Here is a 26,303-nt window from a genome sequence, read left to right as displayed (position 1 = left end):
TTCAAATATGGTAGAATAATGGTTCTACTCCTGGACTTGTAATCCAATAGCCTGGGCTATTGATCTGGAAGTGGTTTAAAATCTCACTGCTGTAATATACGAATTTGCTAATTTAAATACATCCTGAATAAAGAGTTTGCATCATTAATAGTGGTCATGAAGTCCTATTTTTATAAAAGTTCAACTGCTTTGCTATTGTCTTTTTGGGGAGAAAATTTGATGTCAATAGTTGGCTTGGCCTTTTAAGTGTGACTCCAGACCCAAAACAATGTGGCTCACTCTTAAGTGCCATTTGAAATACTTAAGAAAGACATTCAATTTTATCAAACCGCTACTTTATATATCAAACCTAGGGTTTAGATTCAGTTTTGACAAATGAGTCCACTTGACAAAGTGCTCATGTTATCCATTACCAAAAACATACACTCCCTCTACCATCAGTGCAATCTAATTGTAATGTGCACTACCTACAAAATGTACTGAAACAACACTCCAAGACTATTTTTTGATGGCACATCCCAACCCATTACTTCTAACAAGTAGAGGGACAATGGCAAGCAATCATTCAAATACCACCAGCAGCAACTTCCACTCTAAGTCACAAACTTAAGAAACCTGGAAATATATTACTGTTCCTTCATAATCACTGGGACAAAATCTGGAACTCCCTAACTATTAGCACTCTGTACTGCAGTGATCCAAGAAGGTGGCCTTTCTAGTGATGCTCATAACTCGTGAGGGGATTAAATAAAAACAGCCTGGGGCTTGGAATTGGAATGAGGAGTATTTTGTTTGTTGGGCACCTAAATACAATGGCTTTTGTCTTCTCCATAAAGTGAAACAAAATGAAATTGCAGCCCCTCCCTAACTGAATTTCAGATAAGCAGTTTCACAATGCCCAAGGCATGAAAACAGTGATGAGCTAGAGTATAGTGCCATCAGTATAGACAATGCAACATCCTCAGACGTATGTGACTAGGGCAGCATATGGGAGCTGAGGGCGGGATTTGAAACAGAGGATAACAAAGCCAAAAAACATGGACTCGTTTATTATTGGGCCAAAGAAGGAAGGTTGGAAGTCCGCAATTCAACAACAACAAGGGTCAAGAGATTAGAAGATAGTCTCGCTGACAAGATCAGCTCAGAGACAGCACAATGGTTGGTAGGAAAGACACTAAAGAAACATGTAAGGTCAGAGTTAGAGCAGGGTTATGATCCTAGCTGATGTTAATATGGGACAAGTCAGATCCCATGGTAAAACATGGCTTGAAAAAGCCGAACTTTGTTATTTTTTAACCATGGAGATCAGTTACAGAACACATCACAAGAGCCTGCAATTGTGCTTTAAAGAATAAAATGCTTATCAAACAAGAAATAAAAGCAATAGCTAAAAAGGTTGGAAAGATATCAGTACAAAAAAACAAAAAAAGGATTCAAACACATACAGTGATAACAAGGTGTAGAGCTGGATGAACACAGCAGGCCAAGCAGCATCAGAGGAACAGAAAAACTGATGTTTTGGGTCTAGGCCCTTCTTCAGCTTCTTCATTTTCTGAAGAAGGGGCTGGGCCCGAAACGTCAGCCTTCCTGCTCCTCTGATGCTGCTTGACCTGCTGCGTTCATCTAGCTCTACACCTTGTTATCGCAGATTCTCCAGCATCTGCAGTTCCTACTATCTCTCAAACTCATACTGTTCTATTTTTTCTAACAATAACCTCACAAACATCTCACTCCAGCAAAGATTCACTATCTCCACATTACGGCACAACTGCAATTGCTAACCTGCTGGCAAGTTCCTGTGTATTCACTGGATGCTTTGCTTTTGTTGGTAATGATCCTTGAGATACCCTGAGATAACTAATAAAAAACTGCAGACTAAATTCCCTATTACTTTAATTTCAGAGTAAATGTATGAGATCCCTAATCTCAACTTTCAGCAATATTGCAGGATTTTGTGATACAGAGTTTATCTCGCCTGTTTCCACTTTCTGACCTACATGTACACTGTTTGCATTCTGGATTTTTCAGTTTCTCTGTATGTCTGGATCCCTGTTAGCAGGCAAAAGCACAATGGTTCTTCAATGTGTCAAATCATCTGCATCCAGCTCCCCAAGTCTTTACTACAAGGTTGATAAATCCACATCAAAAGTGCAATTATGCAACTACCTCCAAACTCATAATCAACTTCAAAAATGAACCTAAAATCATATTTTCCCTTCTTAATACAAGAAAATATAATTTCAAGATTTACATTTTTCCTAATAGCTACCCACAGGAAAGCAATGCAAAGGTATTATTAAGAGACGTTTTCCTTTTATTTTGTAATCCCTCTTTATCACTACATCAATAATACTTAAGACAAATTTTATCTAGCAGTAAAACTTTTTTTTAACATAAATTACATAAAGACTTCCCACGAAAGTCCTATTCTACATAAGTCAGTTTTGATCATGAAATATGTGTTTCTGAAATATTGGGAATTTCTACAGGAAAGAATTCAAAATTTGAGAGAAATAACAGACTAGTCTTTGATCCCATTTTGTCCTGCTCTGATACGTCTGCATCAACACCAATGTCACTGGCATTAATAGCCACTTTAAATGTTTTAGCATAATTCAGTACCACTAAAACTAATACGATACTTTGTAGAGCTTTCAAGCTATAAAAGGCAGTCTGACACTCATCTGTGCTTTACAATTTCTTATCTTTAACAATATTGTCAGGGGAGCTAATACAGTGCTGAAATTCGGAATAAACATCCAATAAAATCAACTCATGCCTATGAACTACCAAATCTTTCATTTAGTCTTAGGTGCTGGCAAATCTAAGATAACCATTATGTTTGCTTCTCTGGGTGCTAGTTGGCTTTGTCCCACTCTATGTCCCAAATAAATACTTTGGCTTTGGCAATTTGAGAACCTAGTTTAGAACCAAAGTAGCTCTTTGTTAGAACAACTAATTTGTTGAAATGTTGTGAATGCTGTTCTCAAGTTGGGCTGAACACAACAAATCATCGATAGAGACAATGCAGTGGTTCAAGAAGCAATGTCACCATCTTTTTTTCAACCACAACCAAGAACAGGCAATAAGTAAATAAATCCTCAGAACAGATTTTACAAATTGAGATTTATTTGTAAACTGTTAAAGGGACAGAAACAAAAGACTGACAAAGAGCAAGTTATTCACAAGGGGCTGGGGGCAATTTATGAACTGGGTGATCAATCTCTCTCTGCTCTACAGAAATAATGAAGTTATGGGATGTCTGAATTATTCTTCCTGTGTCAAAAGTAGAAAGATATTGTTTCTTATCTCCAACTGTAATATTAACCACTGTCTTCAAACACAACAGTTAAATTCGCAAATAATATAATGCTAAGAAAGACAGATTAGGCATGGCAATTAATTCTCAAAGAGGTCAAAATGGTTCTTATTTAGTTCATTAATTTAAAAAATTTTTGCTTTGTAGCTTGTTGCATTTTATCTATCAGTATAGGATAACACCAATTAATACATCTCAAAATTTAACATTAAGAGGCACACGTACATATTGGATGGGATGGGATGGTTTGGAACTTGTGAAACACAACTTGAAACAGACCGAGATAACACAGTGTGAAGCTGAACGAACACAGCAGGTCAAGCAGCGTCAGAGGAACAGGAAAGTTTGACGGGTCGGGACCCTCATCAAGCTTTCCTGCTCCTCTGATGCTGCTTGGCCAGCTGTGTTCATCCAGCTTCACACTGTGTTATCTCAGATTCTCCAGCATTGGCAGTTCCTACTATCTTTGAAACAGACCGGGCAATGTTATGTCAATTTGTTGTTTACAACTTTAGCAGACTGTGAGGCAACAATAGAAATAGAACAGTAGCTATATTATCAAAACAGCTGAGTTCAAATTTCGATCAGAGATAATGAGAACTGCAGATGCTGGAGAATCCAAGATAACAAAGTGTGGGGCTAGATGGACACAGCAGGCCAAGCAGCATCTCAGCACCATAAAAGCTGACGTTTCGGGCCTAGGGTCTAGGCCCGAAACATCAGCTTTTATGCTCCTAAGATGCTGCTTGGCCTGCTGTGTTCATCCAGCCACACACTTTGTTATCTTCAGTTCAAATTTCCCAAAGTTATGTTGAAGTTGGACAGTGCACTGCCATATCACACCTGAATAATGCATTACATAAATAAAAGAGTGGCTAGGAAGAGAGTAGGTACCCTTAAAAAACAGCATGGCCATCTATGCGCGGAGCTGCAGGAGATGGGGGAGATTTTAATGAATATTTACTGAGGTCAGAATCATGGATACTAAGGAAATAAGGGAAACAAGTGGGGATATTTTGGACTGCATACATATTACCAGAAGCAGGTGTTTTCAGCCTTAGTTCACAGTAAGGTGGGTAAATCCCCCGAGCCTGAACAAGTCCATCCTTGGATATTATGGGAGGCTAGGGAAGAAATTGCAGAGACCCTTGCAGAGATTTTTGCTTCATCTTTAGCCACTCGTGAAGTTCTGGAAGACTGGAGGGTGGCTAATGTTGGTCCATAGTTTAAGAAAGATAGCAAAGACAAGACAGAGAAGTACAGGCCAGTGAGCCTGACATCAGTGGTAGTCCAGTTATTGGAGAGGATTCTGAGGGACAGGACCAACTAACATTTGGATAGACAAAGTCTGATTAGGGATAGTCGGCATGGATTTGTGCACAGGAGGTCATGTCTGACAAATCTTTTAAAGTTTTTTGAAGAGGCAGCCAAAAGGATAGATAAGGGTAGGGCAGGGGATGTTTCTCGATATGGACTTTAGCAAGGCTTTTGATGAGGCCCCGCATGGCAGACTCATAATGAAGGTCAAGTCGCATGGGATCCAGTGAGAACTAGCTAATTGGATTCAAAATTGGCCTGATGGTAGGAAGCAGAGGATTATGGTTAAAAGTTCTTTCTCAGACTGGAGGCCTGTAACTAGTGGTGTGCCAGAGGGGTCAGTGCTGTGACCTTTGTTATTTACATAAGTGATCTGGATGTGAACTTACAAGGCACGATTACTAAGTTTGTGGATAATACAAAATTACAGAGGGAATTGATCAGATGGGGAAGTGGGCTGAGGAATGGCAAATGCAATTCATTACAGATAAGTGTGAGGTGTTGCACTTTGGAAAGTCAAACCAAGGTAGGACTTATATAGTAAATGGTAAGATCCTAAGGAGTGTTGTTGAACAGAGGGACCTAGGAGTACAAGTACATAGTTATTTAAAAGCAACAGGTAGACAGAGTGGTGAAGAAGGCATTTAGCATGCTGGTCTTCATCGTTATTTTTCCCGGGGTGGGGAATTGAAAATCAGAGGGCATAGGTTTAAGGTGAGAGAGGTAAGTAGGACCTGAGGGGCAACCTCTTCATGCAGAGTGTGGTGCATACATGGAACGGGCTGCCGGAGAAAGTGGTTGAGGCAGACACAATAGTAACATCCAGAAAACATTTGGACAGGTATATGGATGGGAAGGGTTTTGAGGGATATGGACCAAATGCAGGCAATTGGAACTAACTGAGTGGGCACCATGGTCAGCATGGACCATTTTGGGCCAAAGGGCCTGTTTCCATGCTGTATTACTCTATGACTCTATTCAGTTCTAGTCACCACAATATTAAAGGTCATCAGAGCCTAAAGGTAGTGGAATGTACAGAACTGTAAGATTTTAGTATTTTTTGGGGGATGGCATGGTGCCTCAGTGGCCAGCACTACTGCCTCACAGAGCCAGGAACCCAGGTTTGATTCCAGCCTTGGATGACTGCCTGTATAGAGTTTGCACATTCTCCCCATGTCTGTGTGGGTTTATTCTGCGTGCTCTGGTTTCCACCCACAGTCCAAAGATGTGCAGGTTAGGTGGATTAGCCATGCTAAATTGCCAATAGTGTCTAGGGTGGGAAATGCAGGGATATGCCCTTCTGATGAAGGGTCTAGGCCCAAAACATCAGCTTTCCTGCTCCTAAGATGCTGCTTGGCTTGCTGTGTTCATCCAGCTCTACACCTTGTTATCTCGGATTCTGCAGCATCTGCAGTTCCCATTATCTCTAATGCAGGGATATGGTAGGAGGTGGGTCTGGGTGGGATGCTCTTTGGAGGGTCGTTGCAGACTCAATGGACTGAATGGCCTGCTTCCACACTGTAGGGATTCTATTATTCTATTTACAGAAACCAGGCTAATTTTATCACACCACAAGCAAATCATAATTCATACTGTGACAGAAAATGACAATGACCTCCTCTTCGTGATTCTTTATTGGCATCGATAGAATACTCTGCGTCTTGTATCCTGTGATCTGGTCAACCTCTGCATTAAACCTGGGATCCTGTGAGAGTCGGAGAACAGATCTGTCAGATTGTAGTCTTATTTGTACAGAAAAATGCAAATATATAAAGTGAATGACTCATACAAATTGAGCTTCTGATTTTGGATTATTCCAAACAACTGTGTGTTTTATTTCAAATTGTAGAAACAATGACTTCCTTCTTCCTTAAAGGATAAGTAGTTTTGCAGATGCTTTTCCGTCATTTTTAGCATATCACAATTGCATATAAGAAGGCATTATGTTAGAAAGTAACTACCTGCTTAGCAACAGTGCAGCAGATATAGTCAACTGAAAAAAAAACCTGGAGTTTGATACTGTTATTGTTTATACTAACATTTAGAATTAACATTGGGTTTAAAGTAACAGTATGTTGACTATGTTGTAAAATACGATTAACCTCACTCTAGAGTCTTTTTCAATTCTGCGTTAAAGGGGAGGCCACCTTCACATAATATCAACATTCAATTGATTAAAAATAAATTATAATTTTAAAGTAAAAACTTGTAAATATAATTATGTTCTGTTTAACATATTTTCCCCTCAGGTATGAGTATGGTGATTCCACAATGCAAGAATTAAATCATCAGTGGAAGATTTATTATTAAACAGGTATAAGGCTGAAACATGGGCACTTTTCACTAATCAATGATTTCACTGATGCCTGAAATGATTATTGAAATTTCAGGAGCAGTTCCAATGTATGATATTTTAATTAGTCACAGTCATCATGGTGATCTCTCATTTTATTGTTTTATCAACGGCTTAAATAGTAAAGAAATCACATATTTTTTATAAAATGATAAAACGGTGTCAAAAGCAGTCCAGTAAAAATTAATAGCCATTATTGACTTTTTAAGCACTTCTCCTGTTCATTCTAAACGGAAATCAAACACTCAAGTTAAGGCATTACATGAAAGACTTTAGCTGTTAGTAAAAAAAAGAAATTCTGCAAGGGCTCCAGGAATTTGGAAGAAAGCATCAGGACATACAAAATGCAAAGATAAACTAAATATTAGGAATTTAAATATCAGGCAGTATTTATGAACAAAACCATCATCTTGTATTCACATAGCATGCTTCACATAAGTAATTGTCCAAAGGCAGTTCACAGATGCCTTATAAAAGAAAATATTGCACGGAGCCATATTAAAGATATTACAGCAGATGAACAAAACTTTAGTTAAATAGATAGGTTTAAAGGAGGCAAGAGAGGCAGAAACATTTGAGGGAAGAATTACAAAGCTTAGATCCCAAGCAGTTGAAGGCATGATCACCAATGGTGGAGGCTGTTAGCACTGGGGATATTCAAGAGGCCAAAATTAGAGGCAGACAGATATTTTAGAGGATTGTAAAACTGGAAGAGATTTTAGAGATAAGAAAGAACTTCATAATAAGACAGGAATTTAAAAATTGTAGTGTTATTTGGCCAGGAGCCTGGGTAAATCAGCAAGCACAGAGTTTGTGAGCCCCACTTAGAGCGAGTTAGAACAGAGTTCTGGATGATCTCAAGATTACAGAGGGGAGAATGTGGGAGGCTGAGCAGGAGGGCTTTGGAATAGAGATAGTGGGAACTGCAGATGCTAGAGAATCCGAGATAACAAAGTGTGAAGCTGGATGAACACAGCTGGTCAAGCAGCATCCCAGGGGCACAAAAGCTGATGTTTCAGGCTTAGACCCTTCATCAGAAAAGGGGGATGGGGAGAGAATTCTGAAATAAATGGGGAGAGAGGGGGAGGCAGACTGAAGATTGATAGAGTAGAAGATAGGTGGAGAGGAGAGTGTAGGTGGCGAGGTAGGGAGGGGACAGGTCAGTCTGTGGAGGACGGACAGGTCAAGGGAGCGGGATGAGGTTAGTAGGTAGGAAATGGAGGTGGGTCTTGAGGTGGGAGGAGGGGATAGGTGAGAGGAAGAACAGGTTAGGGAGGTGGGGACGAGCTGGGCTGGTTTTGGGATACAGTGGGGGAAGGGGAGATTTTGAAGCTGGTGAAATCCACATTGATGCCGTTGAGCTGCAGGGTTCCCAAGCGGAATATGAGTTGCTGTTCCTGCAACCTACAGGTGGCATCATTATGGCACTGCAGAAGGCCCAGGATGGACATGTCGTCTAAGGAATGGGAGGGGGAATTGAAATGGTTCGCGACTGGGAGGCGTAGTTGTTTATTGCAAACCGAGCATAGGTGTTCTGCAAAGCGGTCCCCAAGCCTCCGCTGTAATGTAGAGGAAGCCACACCGGGTACAGTGGATGTGCAGGTGAACATCTGCTTGATGTGGAAAGTCATCCTGGGGCCTGGGATGGGGGTGAGGGAGGAGGTGTGGGGGCAAGTGTAGCACTTCCTGCGGTTGCAGGGGAAAGTGCCGGGTGTGGTGGGGTTGGAGGGGAGCATGGAGTGGACAAGGGAGTCACGGAGACAGTGGTCTCTCCGGAAGGCAGACAAGGGTGGGGATGGAAAAATGTCTTGGGTGGTGGGGTTGGATTGTAGATGGTGCAAGTGTCAGAGGATGATGCCATAATGATGACACTCGTAGGTTGCAGGAACAGCAACTCATACTCCGCATGGGAACACTGCAGCCCAATGGTATCTATGTGGATTTCACCAGCTTCAAAATCTCCCCTTCCCCCACTGCATCCCCACTGCACTGATTCATTTGACATTGCTGAGACATTACCTTGAGAACATTTGCAGACACTCAACCTCCTTGTAGACTCATCCTCAACATTTCAGATATCAAAAATCAAAGCTAAATTGGATTTTCTAATATTAGTTCCCAGCACACTGAAATTCATGCAATCAATCAGTAGAAAGGTTCTGATTTTTTTTCTTTCAGACGTGATATGAAAAGCACTATTCTTTGGATAACAGGATCAACATGAAAAACACTCATGAATGCAGTTGCATTGTCTGAAGCCAGAGCACTGAGCTTTGTACAGAAATGAAGAAGTACCTGTAAAGTGTAGCCAAAGGAGTTTGAGCTGTTCATACCTCATATGCATCTTTAATATTCAGTGGCTCTCCTGTAGCTGCTACATATCCAACTATCCCTTTGTTCCATTCCAACCGGATACAATTGTTTGAAGTTTCTTCAGGTGTGGAACCTTCTGCAACATCGAAGAGCTGACTCACAAGAAACTTTTCATTTGAGCTGTCCTCGTGCACCAGGAAGAGCGAATATCTGTCAGCAGCAATAACTTCATTGATGTGGAGAAAGATTTTGTGACAGAGCGCTGTAACATCTAAATGGCTGGAAATATCCTTGACAAGCTCTAAAAGTTGGGAACACTGGTCGTTGACAGGTTTGGCTTCACATGCAGGCTTGGGAAACTTGAATGGCATCTGTTCCTTTCTATCTGGGTCAAAGACAAATGTTAAACTCCCAACAGAATCTTTAACAAGCATGGGTCTCAGGGGCCTGTCAAATTCTGAAGCAGATATTTTCCTTGTAGGTGTCCCAGGTGTGGCACTCTCAGGCTGGGTCATTTGATGCATAGGGCTGAGGTCTCTCACAGTTTCGTTTGTGGTGGGAATAGTGTGCACTCTGTCTGCAAACCAGGCATTGACCATCTCCCTGTGAAACACCGCATAAAAAACAGAAATGTTGTTTATTCATGGCACCATATACTTCTTAAATGTTTGCGATCAGAAACTTGATATTAAATATGAGCACCAGCAGATATTAACAGCAATTTCATTAGGGTAAGAGTCTGCAAGGCTTGAATCACTGATCCGTAATCAAGTCTCAAAAAAATACATTTAAATTGTAAAAATGTCAGCTTTACGTACATTCCCTAAGGAGAGTGCGCCAATCTGCCCAAAACAGATATCGTACAGCTCAGGTCAATACAGGAATGAGAAATGAAGGATCTGGCAGATTGCAAATTGGCTACAGGGTCTGTTTTTAAATCATGTTACAGTAATTGAATGATACAATTTCTGTAACCTGTAGTTCCTTTTTTTTCTAAGCTGGACAGTCTCAATGAATTTTTGGTAATCTAACAGTGATTTATTAAAGGATGTATCCTAGAAAGAGATAGCAATGCAATAAATATTTAATAGCAGGAGCAAGTGAATGAGACAGTGCATAACTTTAGGCAGCTAGGGTAATTTTGATTATGAGCAACAATATAAAGTGTACGATATTGAGCCAGAGCCATTACTCATCTCTCCAGATTTCGATTTCATTTAGAGAGCAAAATGTGACATACAACTGACTGGTATTGCCTATATTGCCCAAAATCTAACTTATCCCCAGTGAGAAACAATAAGTGAGATAGGGTGCGTGAGAGTGAGGAAGTGATGGACTTGTTTGTTCATGTGGCTGGAGGTATGAAACGTCAGTGAGGGGAAGTGAGGATTGTGTCAGAGAGAAACACAGAGACATAGAAATATAGAAAATCGGAACAAGAGAAGGGCTATTCTACCCATCGAGCCTGCTTGCCATTTATTATGGCCATGGTTTATCTTCTATCTCAATGTCATTGTGTTCTCCCCCGATACTCTTTGACACATTTAGCCTTGAGGAGTTCATCACAGCCTTGTGTGGTAGAGAATTTCACAGGTTCACCACCTTCTGAGCGAAGACATTTCATCTCATCTCAGTTCAGTTTGACACATCACATATTCTGAGATCATGGTCCTTGGTTTGGAAGCCTACAGCCAGGTGAAACATCATCACTGCCTCCAGTTTGTCAAGCCCTACCAGAATTTCATTCATTTCACTGAGATCCCCTCTCATTCTTCTTAACGCCAGTGAAAACAGGCCCAGTCAACTCAGTCCTTCTCATATGACAAACCTGACATCCTAGAAATCAATTGTATGAACCCAATTGCATTTCTTCTTTGAAAAATATACTTTTACCTGGGTAAGCAGACCAAAAATTTGCACAATATTTCAAGTGTTGTCTTGCTAAGGCCCTGTACAGCTGCAGTAAAACACCTGTGCTTCTTTATTCAAACTCTCTTGTAATGAAAGCCAACATATCATTTGCAATCCTAAATGCTCACTGTACCCGAATGCTTACCAATATATAAGAACACCCAGGATTATTTTTACAGCAATTTTTACTTCACAAACTATCACCACTTAAATAATACTCTGCCACCTTGTTTTTCTTCCTGAAATGGATAATTTCACACTCATCCATGTTATTCTGCATCTGTCAACTGTTTACTCAACTTGTCTAAATAAGGTTGAAGCCTTGTTACTACCCCCTTGCCACTTGCAGTCTTACCTAAATTTTTTGCATCAGCAAGCTAGAAAATATTTCTTTTGATTCCAACGTTCAAATTATTGGTTTCTGGAATAGAATAGACAACAATCTGAAGGGGTTAGTGAGAGAGGGTACGGGATTGTGGAAGGAAATCACAGGTAAGTGCTGAATATTTGAAGAGAGAGCATTAAATGACTGCATGTGGCAAATCATGCGCAATGAGGCAGTGACTGGTGGATGGTAAACAGGATGACACAACAGGGTGAAATTAGCCTTTAGCAAGTGCATAACATGAGCAATTATGAACTGTTCATTCAGTTTTGTATTCAGCCAACTTTTGGTCCACCACTGAATAAATCATTTTGTGCTGCTACAAAGACCGATTTCACTCTTGGGCAGCGAGCAATAGCACATCAGCTGCTTTTACACCTCAGCTGATTGAAGTCAATGGTATGAAAATCAAGTAGAACACAAACGGGCTACTGATTCAATTACACCCAAGGGTAATTTCAGTCTATTTGCCTCCCCAGAACATGATAAACCTATAGACATAAAGTTTTGGAATCATGACAATAAATTCTCATGCTCGCTCTTCATTAACACAACATTAGCTGCACATGTTAGCTCAGACATTGTTTTTTGCCTTTGTCTTTATCCAGTCTTCCTCCCTTTTGCTCATTTCTCAGTTTCTCTTTATTATGTGTTATATTTTGTTAAAACTACTGAAACTGAAAATAAAACTGGTCACAATAGGAGGTAAATATGCCCAGTCAATGAAAGAGTGCTACAAAACAATGAGCCTCAAAACAAAGAATTATCATTAATATTTAGAAATCTGCATATAGCTTATAAAATGAAGCAACATAACAAAAATATATAGGCTTGTCGGCTTTCCTGCTCCTCTGATGCTGCCTGGTCTGCTGTGCTCCTCCAGCTCCACACTGTGTTATCTCTGACTCCAGCATCGGCTGTCCTTACTATCTCTGAAGCTTTAACTTTTCTCTGTTTTAGTAACAACTGTCATTACCTTTTAAATATATGGAAATTTGCATGAAAATAGATGGTAAAGACCAGGCAAAAAAAAATCACACAATCTCACTCTTAAGTCAGTTGTGAGATCAAGTCTGACAGAATTTGAGTACATGATTAAGTCCTATTTTTCAGTGTCGTATTGAGAAAGCTTTTCTTCAACAGAGATGTAGTTGAAAATTTAAATTATGATCATATTTGTGAGAATAATAATTACATATTAAGCACAGGGATCTTTCCCAGTATTCTCCACTCAACCATCATCATCAAAATAAGAAAAATTGTCAATTTAACTCATTGCTATTTGTACAAATTGGCTGCTTTTGTTTGTCTACAATATTAGTGTGACTCTGTTTTACTTCACACTATTAAATTGGTTCTAAAGTGTTTTCAAACATTTGAGAATCATTACGGTACTTTATAATTGCAGGTTAATGCCCTTCTAATCCAATATTTTTATTTTAATTTATTTTACTAAAGAATTAATGTCTTAATGATGTTCTCGATAAGAAAACTATGTTACAGTTAGCCTAGTCTCTGTGTGTAGGTTGATAAGAATAAAACAAAAAAATTCCTGAGACTCATTAAAATGACTGGATTTCAGAAAATCTTGTTGGCTATCACTGTCTAGAGAAAATCAGTAAAAACTGATCTGAATTATTTTTTGAAAATCCACAAAATTGTTCTGGAAATATGTGAAAAATGAAATAAATATGTTAAATGAATGCAAGAAAATATTTTGGTAAATGCAAAATTCGCATTTCACAAGGTAAGACGGTATAAATAGCTATGAGGTAAAAAAAGATTAGTTTTTTTTGTCCGAGAAAGGGATATTAGTCAGATTACTAGAGAAAGTCCATGCATTTTTACAAAGCAATATGGGTGTCAAGTTTTAACTTACACATGAACGAGCCTCAGTTTGGTAACTCCTTGCAAGCATCCCCAACGGTACAGCATTGTGCAACAGTACTACAAAAGAGCTTAGGTTTTGAAATGGAGCTTGAATTAATTACAGCATGAGTAATAGGTAGAGGAATTAATTTCTAAGATAAGCAAATATAAGTATTTTTATTCCCTGGCCAAATGTTGATGAAAATAAAAGTCTTATAAATTAACCATTGGGACTTTCAAAAGTTTAATTTGAATTGGTTTCCACCATTTGCTACCTTAATGAGAAAACAAATATTTGTGAACCTTCAAGATTGGAGATATTATAGTGTTATAGTAATTTAGCAGTCAACTATATGGCAGTTTATATACACAACAACATTAAAGCTTTCTTTGGATATATATGTCGATTTTTTTGAAAAAGCTATACCAGACCAATACATGGATTCAAAAAAAAAGTGGTAAAGAAAAATTTGTAGACTATAGCTACCTGAGCTGTGAAGAAAAAGAGATTCAGTCATTAATATTGAATTGCTTTTCCTCTCCCTGAGCTCCAGCAACTTTTCTCACACAACACTGTGATGCTTACCTCAAAGATTGCACCACACCTCTACAGCATCACTCTTCTATCTCAGCGATAGAAGTGTTTGCCACTGCCAGGACCTTCCAACATTTATGCTCTCAGCACCATATTTAAAGCTCAGCTACACTTTAGTTCAAACGCTGCAAGCCAAGAATGGCCAGCCCTTCACAGTTCCTGGGTCATTTCAGGCAAATTGCAAATTGCAATTAATGGTGAGCAACCTGGAGGTCCCGGCGTTCGCGGGTGGTGTAGAGGGAGACTGTCCTCTTTGCTCAGGGCCACCAGAAGAGACCATGGCATCAGAACCTGCTGTCCTGGTCCAAAGTAGTGATCTAAGTGACTGCTGTTTCAATGGTTCAGTGGTGTAGGAAGGAAGTTAATGATCTTTGGTGTTCCACGAGAGTTAGTGCCAACATTTTCTCTCTCCCTTACTTGACATTCATGCACCCTGTTACTGTGTGCACCTCCCACCAAGGATCAGGCTCTACCACTCTCACTATTGCATACAGCATTGTTCCTCGCTACCTCTCACCCACCTTATTCCACCAAATTAAGCTTTCGCTAGGAATGGGCCCACGTAACAATTGACATTAATCTAAATGGCATGAAAATATTGTTCTCATTCAGAGAAATCAAAGGCTGGCTTGGGTAAAAATGAGAAAAGTCACAGTGGTTTAGTTGTGGGTTCACTGGAGTGATAGTGAGGTGTGAGAAATAACTGAATAACTTATCATCCTAAACTGAGGCTACAAATGCCTGATAGGAACATTAAATGCCCTGATTTGATAAGTACTTTCATCCTGAAAGTTAACATGCATTACTGTGGCTGGCCAGAGGGAAATGAAAGTCATGTGAAATAGCAGCTGAAATTTATATAGAAAACGTACCTATGGTTTTCTGGAAAAAAAAGAAGCAAAAGCACATAATGGACTCATTCAAAAAAGGAGCTAGCTAAGTATCTGGAATCAAGAATTAGGTCACAGGTACGTTCGGATAGAGCTTCGGAAGTAGTCTATCGAACACAGTGGTTTGTTCGCTTCTGGAAGCAGACAAAGTACAACCTCATCCCTCCAGCTACATTTTCAGTATGGACTGCAGTACCTTCATGTTACTTCTCCATACCCTGTGATTATTAACCCTTGCTTGAACAGGAAATAGTGGGGAATTGCACACTTGAATTAGCAAAGTATGCTGCATGTGGATGTCTTTAACTCATACATGAAATATAGGCATCACAGGCAAGGCCAACACTTATTGTCCACTGCTAATTTCCCTCAGCTGAAAGTTTTACTTCACCGTATCAGAACAGTTATGATTCAACCACATGACTAGAGTTACATCCAAGGCAGAGGACACGGGGAATTTTCAGGTGAGTAATTTACGTCCTGCCTCCACAGACCCTGTCCACCACCCACAAGGCATAAGGCATGAGTGCAATGAAATGCTCTCCAATTTCCTGGATGAGTATGACTTTAAGTACAAGCAAGAATCTTGACACTACCCAGGGCAAAGCATACTGCTTCATTACTAAATCTAATTGATATCCTGCTGCCAGATGCCTAATCATTTGATAAGATTCCACATAAAAGGCTATTGTGCAAAATAGCTCATGCTGTAAAGATAACATAGTAGCCTGGATAGAAGATTGGCTGGTTGGCTGAAGACAGAGGGTATGTACAAATTACTCTTTTTCAGATGGACAGATTGTGATGATTGGAATAATTTAGAACCATACCAGGCTCTAAAGTGGGCCCTAACATTTTACAATTTATGTCAATGATTTAAATGAGGGGATCAAGAGCACGATGGTTAAATTTACAATAACACAACGATAGGTAGGAAGTGTGTAGGTTATGTAAGTGGGCAGAAAATGTGGCAGATGGAGCATGAGATGGCAAAATGTGAAGTTATTTACTTTGACCCAGAAAGAATAAAACAAGCAGAGTATGATTTATACAGAGAACAACTGCAGAATTCCAAGGTACAGTGTGATCTGGGTGTTCTAGTGCATGAGTCACAAATGTTAGTATGCAAGTACAGAACAGAACTGGGAAGACAAATGGAATGCTGGCCTTTATTTTGACTGGAATTGATAAAAGTAAAGATGTAATGCTGCAGTTATACAGGGCATTGGTGAAATTATATCACAAATAGAGAATACTTTTGTTCTCTTTTTAGTAGTGAGTTGCTTCCTGGAAAAGCAACAATACATTTCATCCAGATAGACCCACTCGCTGTTAGGGAGGGCATTCCAGATTTTGACCTTGGTAACTCTGAAGGAGCAATGATATATTCCTAATTTAGAATGGTGAGTGGCTTTGGAGGGGAACTAGCATTTGATGATGCTCCTGTGTATTTGCTGAACTTGTCCTTCTGGATGGAAGTGGCCAAAAATTTGGAAGGTGCTGTGGAAGGTGACACAGCGAATTTCAGCAATGCATCTTGTAGATGGTGCGTACCACTGGCGAACTCTGCTCCTACTTTGAATGCTCATTTCCTACATCAGCCTCTTCCATCTTCTATGTACCATGTCTCCATCGTTGCAGGTTGGATTAAATGCCAACCATTCAATAAAAAAATTAAAATGTGCAAAGAGATACTTTAAATGGCACATTCCAATGATCACTGAGATGATCTCAAAGACATTGCCTGTTCACCCCTGTAACCAATCCTTAACCACATTGCTATCACCCTCAATTTCTAAATACATTTTTTGCTCATCTTTTCCACCCTTCAGAACTTTGGCCAATCCTGAATTCTGTGACCTACCTGCCATATGAGGTCTTTCATTGCCATGACCCCTAATTTGCTCAGCTCTTGGCTTCTCTTTGTGTTAAGAGATCAACTCCAATATTTCCAACCTTGTTTCTGAATCATTTTGTATCTTCATTCTACTCCGTATGGAAAACTTTTGCAGCCTTTGTTCCATCCCATCCTGGATAACTGTTTCTGTGCACTTCTTCTACTCACCACTGGAGGCCAATCTTTCAGCACTATGCCCTGTTCTCTGAAGTACTCTTCTAAGAATGCTTTGCATACCCATTGCTTATGAAGACTTCCTGGAAATTTCTCTCTCTGCCTGTCAGGTCTCTACCTGGCCTCTTCCCAGCTTAACCTGTATCCCACTCCCAAAGCCCATTCCTTCTTTTCCTGCTTTCTCTCCACCTGTTCATCTTGCTATGCTTTCAAAAATCAGGTAAAACTGGTTCAAATGAATTCCGCTGTGATTCTGTAGCTGTGGCCAAGAAACATCTGTGAGAAGGAACTGAATCAAAACCAAATAACCTATTTGGTTATTTTGCAGCATTGTGTTATAGTTATGGCTGAATACCATAGATGTTGGCATATGTCAACCAGAGAAGCCTTCAAAGATTGTTCCAAAAAGATGGTTTGAGTTATACACTGATGATGAAATGTGAATCTGTTGGTGTAGGCTTGAAAAGCTATTATTTTTAAATTGGAAAAAAATGATGTATTTCATATTGAATAAATGTGGCATGATTTATTGAAATGAATTCATTGCACAAAGACACCTGTAACAATGATGAAAGCATTTTAAAATGTATCAAATTAGTCATCTTTGTATCCAATGCAAAGAATGAATCAATTTCATTCTGAGTTACTTCCATCAGGATTCTATTCTGAAGTATGCTTCTCAAGGTCAGGCCATTCATGATCCCCATTCTCATGTGTACTTAGTCTTAGGTATATTTTTCAGGACAGATTCCTCCTGCTTCTATTCGCTAAACAGCTTTTCCCTAACATTGTGTTGCCTCAGCACAGTTATTTAAAGAGTTAAGCAATGTGATCACTTTTAATTGGAACCAGCTTCAAATTTCATTTGTTTGAATGCTCATTCTTCCTTATTGCTTGCCACATGTGATCTATTCTTAGAGTATGTCTTCCCTCGCACACATCTTCAGACACAGAGTATTGTCTGCTCAATGTATTGTGTGCATTTATAAGTTAAGTAAAACAAGGATCTGTGGAATGAAGAGTGGCTTTTGACTGCTATTGCAAGAATTAAGTTGTGGCTAAAAGGAGCTGGTGGTGAAAGTTGACTTATATATCAAATACATGTAAACAATACAACTGGGGCTGCATGGTGATTCAGTGGTTAGCGCTGCTGCCTCACAGTGCCAAGGACCCTGGTTCAATTCCACCCTCAGGTGACTGTCTCTGTGGAGTTTGCATGTTCTCCCAGTGTCTGTGTGGGTTTTCTCGGGGTTCCTCCCACAATCCAAGGATGTGTGGATTAGGTGCATTGCCATCACCAAACCAGAAACGTTAACTCTGTCTTTTCCTTCACAAATGGTGCCAGACCTGCTGAGCTTTTCCAGCAATTTCTGATTTTTGTTCCTGACTTACAGCATCCGCAGCTCTTTCGGTTTTTATTTATGTTAATTACACATCTCTGGAACAGGTAGAACTTGAACCCAGGCCTCCTGGATTTCGAGGCAGGGACATTACCCCGTGCCACAAGAACCCTAACAGTAGGAGCACACTACTCCAGATGGCTGGCAACAGCTGTTTAAACAGGTAACTTCTATTTTGTTAGGTCCAATGATATGTAACAAATTGTTATAATTCGGACACAGACTCGTGCTAAGGGCTCTTCCTGCTGATAAATACAGCCAGACAGTTAAAATGCACAGACTGCCTGACTGAATTGCCCGTAGGCAAGAAAGTCTGCATGATGTATAATATTTAGTGTCACACTGCTTGGTTTGAGAGAGTCAGGACAGAGAATTTTAAGCTCCATATTTATGGTTTTCATCAACTAAAATCTTCAGTCTACTACACTCAGAACTAGGAAATCAATTACTGAAAGAAATATGTATTCAATATATTTTTTTAAAAAATAGTAAGCTATCAGGGCTAGGGAGATATTATTGCTTTACACCAGTGCGCAGCACCATTCAGTCTTATAGTGCAGTGTATAAATGTACATGTAATCATACCATATATTGTGTAGCCTACACTTTGGGGTCCAGGTCAATGCTGAGGGACAGCTGCCAAATATTGTGTAACTTATGTCTGTAAAGTCAACTCCCAGGTTGTGAGATCCATGGTTAAGAGGGCAGAGGTGAGCGGAGAGAAAATAGCAAAAAATTAGTTCAGTGTTTGATCTGCCAGAGGAATGTGCATAGAAGAATAATAGTTCGGGACCAGCAATTGAAACTTAAAAACAGGACAACAAAAGGAAATGATCATAAATCAAAATCTAAATAAGTCAAATCTATTAATGTTGGGAATTACACAGGATGTTGGGTCTGAATCTTAAAGATGAAAAGAAAACCAAATGCTAAAGGATTGATTTTAAAACTTGGACACCCTGGATATATCTGCACTGATGCCTCTGCCTTTTTGCGGATTATGGCCCTCAGTTGTTCAAATGAGCAGCTAAGAGAGATATCTATGAAAAGTCAATAGGATCTTCTCTAAAACATGTAGCTCAGGCTCCTATGAAATAAACCAGAACCAATGCCATACACCGACTAGATGAAGAAGAGCTGGCCCCAGAAAAGATATTGTGTTTTCACTGTGAGTTTTGTTGTGGATCACTTAGCTTGGACTTCCCTTTCACTCTCTTGCCCTAAGGACCTTTTAAAAACCCTTCTAAGCCATTTAAATTGGTTCCCACAAAAGCAATTTCTTGTTGCTCAAAATCCTACTCTTACCCACCAGCCAGCTATTTATTTATGAGGCCTATCCGATTGAAATTTATGCATTATCTCCTGAGCCTCATGCATTCTGGATGGTATGCAGCCCACAGCAGATTACCAATTTGAATTTCTTTTCGGTGTATTTTCTTTCAGTTTATCTTATCCTCTATGGTACAGGAGTCAGCCTGATAACTCTCTTGCACTATATTAGGATCAGATCTTTCTGAAAGTTACAATTCATGCTTTTTCACAAAAACTGTGGTAGTAAAGGAGTTGTAATCTCTATTGCAGAGACCACAATGAAGTTAAGTGAAAGTAAGCGTGTCTGAAATAGTAGGCAATGGATAAGGAAGACAGGACTGCTCAGGCCTTGAGACAGCTGACAGGCATAACGCTGGGGAAGGTTAGAATGGATCAGAAATGGAAGTCAACATGTTACTAGTAAAAGAAGAAAAATTATAGTAGGTAAGGAAACCTACAGAGAGTGTTTCAACAACTGATTGAAAAATAACTAGTCGGGACACAGAGTTCAGGCCTGTTTTCATAGTTGAGGATTGCATCAAAAAAGAACATATAAAATAGGGGCAGGCAATGCAGCCCTTCATGTCTGCTCCACCATTCAATGTGATTCTGTCTGATCATCCAACTCAGTATCTTGTTCCTGCTTTCTCCCTGTACCCATTAATCTCTTTAGCCCTAAAACTATATCAAACTCCTTCAATGTTTGGGGCTCAACTGCTTTCTTCTGCATCTCAGTCCTAAATGCCTTACCCCATATCCTTAGACTGTGACCCTTCATTCTGGATTCCCTGGTCATCAGGAATATCTTTGATATGAAAATCAAGTACCAAAGCTTTAAAATTCCTGTAATTAAAGTCCTGCAGCTGCTCTAATGTGAGATTATTATAGAGTCAATGCTACAAGACTGTTGAACAGAAAGTTTCATTTGTAGTTTTTGCCAGCTTTTGATCACTAGCCCAGGGCCTGAAAATGGACAGTGATTCGGAGAAGTTCAGGACAAAACTTGTGTCTGATACTCTATTCCCAAGATGACCCATGAAAGCCAGGGTCATTATCATATTAGGGTTGGGTAGTCATGTCAGAATTAGACTTATAGGCATGTCCAGTTGATATAATTGTCAGAATCTCAGAGCAGCATCCTACCTTTCCTGATTGAGGGTGTAGGGCAGAGGGGGACGTGAGCAAAGAAGATCAGATTGTGGCGGTCAGGTTTGTCAGGATGATTGCAAATTATTTATAATTTTCCTCTTCTTTTTCTCCCTTGCTGTTCTGCTCCTCCTTAATTTCCAATTCTATTATAAGCCTCCCAATTGTGCTCCATTTCCTCTGGTACCTGATTGTTCTACACCTTGGTTATTTTGTCCTTTTCTTGGTAACCCGCCTCTCCAATTCGCTTGATTCCCATTCACTACCTGCGTCTTTCTCACAACCTTCACCCTACCTGCCATCCCTCTCTCTGCTCCTCCTATTCTCCTTCTCTTCCCTTCTCCTCCCCTCGTTCTCTTTTCTTCCAAACTTTGTTTCTCCCCACCACCCTTTGTTCCTCTCCCTATTACCCTCATGTTGAGTCCAGTATCACCCATCCTCCAAACCTGCTTTGACTGAATTTGTTGAGATCATCCATGTAGAACCATAAGAGATTGAATGAACAAAATTTAAACTGGATAGTACAGATAGGCACAGTGTGTGTAATTTAGCCAAATGCATTGATTCTTTGATTAATTTTACCAATGGGTGGACTTTATTCAGTTCTTATTACTTTATTGCCTTTAGCTTTCTTTCAAACAGAAGGGTCACTTTCTAAAGCATTACAGAGATCAATTTAGATAATTTAGCAAAGAAAGAAAGTGCTTATGAAAGAAACTGCAATAAAGAGAGTGAAAGTAATATGCATTGCTCTGTTTATGCAGTCATTAATAGTTTTTCATACTGCCACATAGTTTTTAGTTTAAGTTTTAAACTAAAGTAGACAGAGTATGTACGGAGACTGGGATCAACAGTAAGAGAAAGAAACAAGAAAGAAATGGTGTGCTTTCTTCATTAAAGACATTTTGATAATGAGAATTAATTTTGAATCCAATTAATTATCCCCATCAGGTTTTGTTGACAGGAAATGGTCAATACTGTTGGCTTGCACCTGTGAGACAGAAATTCTAATTTATAACACCCATGAGACAGATAGACTCAAAGAGAAGCCACAAACAGACAGGTGGCCATTTTCCTCACTGTAAGATTTTACTGTAATTAAATTTTGAAATCAAATACACTTATTTGTGGGAGACAGGAAGAAATAGAGAATAAGTGGGAGAATAAGAGTGGGTTATCCGAGGAGAACCTATGAAAATGGTGAAAGAAGCTTACCCACAATAAATTTGTTTAGAATTCAGTGTGATCTGACAACTTATTTTTTTATTCGTTCATGGGATTTGAGCTTTGCTAGCTAAGCTAGCATTTATTGCCAAGGGGTGGTTAAGAATCAATCACATTGCTGTAGGTCTGGAGTAACATGTAGACCAGATCAGATAAAGATGGCAGGTTTCCTTGCCTGAAGGGCATTAGTGAACCAGATGGCAAGGTGTAGAGCTGGATGAACATAGCAGGCCAAGCAGCATCAGAGGAGCAGGAAGGCTGATATTTCGGGCCACAGCAGGCCAAGTAGCATCAGAGGAGCAGGAAGGCTGATGTTTCGGGCCTAGACCCTTCTTTAGAAAAGTTTCTGAAGAAGGGTCTAGGCCCAAAACATCAGCCTTCCTGCTCCTCTGATGCTGCTTGGTTTGCTGTGTTCATCCAGCTCTGCATCTTGTTATCTCAGATTCTCCAGCATCTGTAGCTCCTACCATCAGTGAACCAGATGGGATGTTTCTTCTCAACAATCAGAAATGGTCATCATTAAACTCATAATTCCACACTTTTTAAAGAAGTGAGTTCAATTTCCAATGTCTTTGGGTTTGAACAAAGAACCAGTTCTGGTCGCCCTATTATAGGAAAGATGTGGATGCTTTGGAGAGGGTTCAGAGGAGGCTTACCAGGATGCTGCCTGGACTGGAGGGCTTATCTTATGAAGAGAGGTTGACTGAGCTCGGACTTTTTTCATTGGAGAAAAGGAAGAGGAGGAGGAGAGGGGACCTAATTGAAGTATACAAGATAATGAGAGGCATAGATAGAGTTGATAGCCAGAGACTATTTCCCAAGGCAGAAATGGCTAACACGAGGGGTCATAGTTTTAAGCTGGTTGGAGGAAAGTATAGAGGGGATGTCAGAGGCGGGTTCTTTACACAGAGAGTTGTGAGAGCATGGAATGCGTTGCCAGCAGCAGTTGTGGAAGCAAGGTCATTGGGGTCATTTAAGAGACTGCTGGACATGCATATGGTCACAGAAATTTGAGGGTGCATACATGAGGATCAATGGTCGGCACGACATTGTGGGCTGAAGGGCCTGTTCTGTGCTGTACTGTTCTATGTTCTATGTTCTATTAACTCTAGAACATTACTTGATTAATAATCTAGATAATACCATTAGACTATCGCCTCTTCTTGAAAAATGCAAAGTTTTTGTTATTTTACAGTTAAACATACAACAATGTTCATGAACTGAATTTGGGCTCTGCTAATACTGACAGTGGCTGTCAATACAGTACGCTACACCATTCAATGTATTGAATTTTTAATAATTGTGGTTTCCCTGCTGTTAGCATGCCCATGATTAATTTGCAGTGGATTATCAAAACATTTTGCGACTGAATTCTAATGTGAAATACACTACATAAAAACAGATAAATACTGCAGATAAAATTGAAATGAAATATATAAAAGGTAATAATATAAACATTAGAAAGTTGGATAAGTATTATTCCTGACAGAGATAATTATCAAATCCCTCAGCCATTTGTTGTCATGTACAGTGCAAAGATATCATCTGTGAACTGTTGTACGTAATTTATCATGTGAATGCCTCATGGCCGTTCCAGTCATATTTTTCTATTTTAAATTGCCCATTGTTCAAATTAATTATACCTTAAATATATTCATAATTTTATATAGCGATATGATCTTTAATGAATAATAATTTAACTTCTAGACTGAAATTATAGGTCCAGGGAAAGGTTCACAAAATGATAAGTCAAAAACTAGCACAGCTATCATTAATATTTGATTAGAATTGGTGTAAATCCCAAAGCAATTTTTCCCATCTTTGCAGTCTTGAAAAGTTGATGGTGCTGTCAGGGTTTTGTGGATATCCATCCAATAGCCCCTGCAGAATAAGGGGCAGTGACCTACAAATATCCCATAGCATTTTATGGTACTGACCAGTTACAATGATTAGGTTAACCACTCCGTATTTAGACAATAGTTGAGCTCATTTCCATCAATTCTATTACATCAAACACAGAACATATTGTTATTACTTTCATTATGGAGACATGGCTGCAGGGTGGCTGGGAACCTAAGGGTATTCAACATGAGTGAATGACAAGCAAAAAGGAAAAGGGGGTGGTTAGCGCTGTCAGTGAAGAATGAGATCAACATATTTGTGAAAGAGGATCTTAGATCAGAAGATCAAAATGTAGAATCAGATTCAGCAGAGCTAAGAAATAGCAACAGGCAGAAATCATTGATATGAGTTATTTATGAGCCAGAAAACAGTTACGTTAATGTCAGGTTTCATTGGGTGCATCTATCAAGGGTAATACATAAATGATAAGCGACTTCAATCTAGATATAGACTGGGTAAAGTTACTTAGCCCTAATGCTGTGGAAGGCAAATTCCTGCAAAGTAAATGAGATGGTTTTCTTGAACCATAGGTTGAGATCCAGAGAATGGGCTATTTTAGGTTTAGTTTGTGCAATCTTTTACTATCTTTTTTGAAAGAACCTTTATAGAGGAATGAATATAATATATAGAATTTTACAGTAAGTTGGTAAGTCCAGCAACCTGACTCTACATCTGCACAAATGAACACCTCAATACAACAGTATTAATTGTTTTTGTAGCTGAAGCACCAATGCCTTGGCATACATGGTGAGGTATGGCATGGATGCTATATGCAAACAGGTATGAGCTAAGTGAGCAAGCACTAAGAGACCAAGTAAGCAACCCTGCAATGTATCCTGGCCTAATCCATGATTGCCTATCCATGTGCAAACTGAATTTGCAGCAGCATTTCAATGCCAATTGCTGGTACACTCTGCAATGCAGGTCTGTACATCTTAAGCACCCTGCAATTAGATCACGGAGGTGCTTGAGGATCATGGAGGGGGTTGGCAAATCCTGGATTCCGACGTCTGTGGATAAGGAGCGCGTGCAGATGTTGCCCAAGGATCATGCCCTATGATGCTGTTGTGGGATCAGCAACATGGAGGCTCTTTCATTGAAGTCACCAGTACCTTCTGTGATTTCTATGTCAAGAAATCTTGATGTCTAGTTTGTTCTGAGTGTTGAGGTAATGAGGTGAGAAATGTAATTAATAAGACATTGAAAAGCAATAATTCCCCTTAATAGACAATTGACAAGTAACGAGCTGCAACACCTGCTAAGTACATAAAAGTTGCAAAGAGTTGCTCACAATACCAAGATAAACCTTGGTGGGCATCTCATGAAATTCCACCACAATTCTCATACTGACCCCATCATTCCAGCTCCTACAAGATTCTGCCTCATTAATCCTCCAATACTAATTAATTCCTAGCCGAGACACTTTGCTACAATGGATATGTGCAGAAATTTGACCCTTTGATAGTTATACTTGATGCAATCAGTCACAGATCTGCTCGTAATGAGTCAGAGGATGCACAATTCCATAACATCCCAGATGTTTACACCAAATATGGGTAACATTAGGATTGGCAATTTACACTAACTAAATAAGTCAAGTTCTATTTTTGTTAAATGCTTTTTCCTGGGAATTTGCTTTCATAATTGAATCGCACAGTTCTATCATATAAATAAAAAGAGAAAATGCTGACTATGCTTAGCAAATCTAGCAGCAATGTGGAGAGAGACACTGAGTTAATGTTTCATGACAATGACCTTACTTCAGAACTGCAAAAGACAAGAAATGTAATCCATGTGTGGAGAAGAGCACAACAGGAGGCTACCAATCTTAGAAAGCTACCAAGAAATTCAAGGGGCAATTCAGAATTCAGAAGAAACTCTTGGCTCAAAGAGTGTTGAAGAATGTCAGAAATTTGGGTCAGTAGCATTGCTGCTCCTGTAAGGTATGGTTATGTCATCTTGAAGTCAGCCTACTGCTTAATGCCCAAATTATCTGCTTCAGGTGGTAGGTCACTTTAAATGCACTGTTCAGGAGTTATTATTAAAATCAATTGCTGCTTTTGAGCTTTTGTTTTGTCCATTCAAGGGATGTTTGCTGCACTGACTGCTCCAACAATGATTATCCATTATTCGCAGGCCACCAGTTTCATTCCTTTCAAATGTTAATACAGCTGAATTGCTTGGTAGGACATTTCAGAGAGCAGTTAAGACTCAAACACATTGCTGTGCATCTGAAGTCCAGACCAGATAGGGTGGGAGATTTCCTCCCGTAAAGCAGGTTAGCAAACCAGATGGGA

At 39.6% G+C, this 26,303-nt stretch overlaps 1 protein-coding gene across 3 annotated transcripts in view; it reads right to left on the bottom strand.

Moving 5' to 3' along the window:
• Positions 1 to 26,303, bottom strand: part of pde5ab (phosphodiesterase 5A, cGMP-specific, b) — a 129,756-nt gene that overhangs the window by 83,386 nt on the left and 20,067 nt on the right. For all 3 annotated transcript variants that reach the window (XR_009445776.1, XM_059646114.1, XM_059646112.1), the window contains exons 2-3: positions 9,323 to 9,905; positions 6,252 to 6,341 (exon numbers count right to left, since the gene is read on the bottom strand). Coding sequence is in view for 2 of the 3 variants with exons in the window: in XM_059646114.1 (XP_059502097.1) it covers positions 6,252 to 6,341; positions 9,323 to 9,905 (673 nt within the window). In the remaining variant the exon portion in view is untranslated. The remainder of the gene's footprint in view (positions 1 to 6,251; positions 6,342 to 9,322; positions 9,906 to 26,303) is intronic.

The sequence above is a fragment of the Stegostoma tigrinum genome, chromosome 1 (assembly GCF_030684315.1).
Source record: "Stegostoma tigrinum isolate sSteTig4 chromosome 1, sSteTig4.hap1, whole genome shotgun sequence".
Classification (NCBI taxonomy): Eukaryota; Metazoa; Chordata; class Chondrichthyes; order Orectolobiformes; family Stegostomatidae; genus Stegostoma; species Stegostoma tigrinum.
Note: the sequence above shows the minus strand (reverse complement) of the source record. Positions and strands in the feature narration are given on the sequence as shown.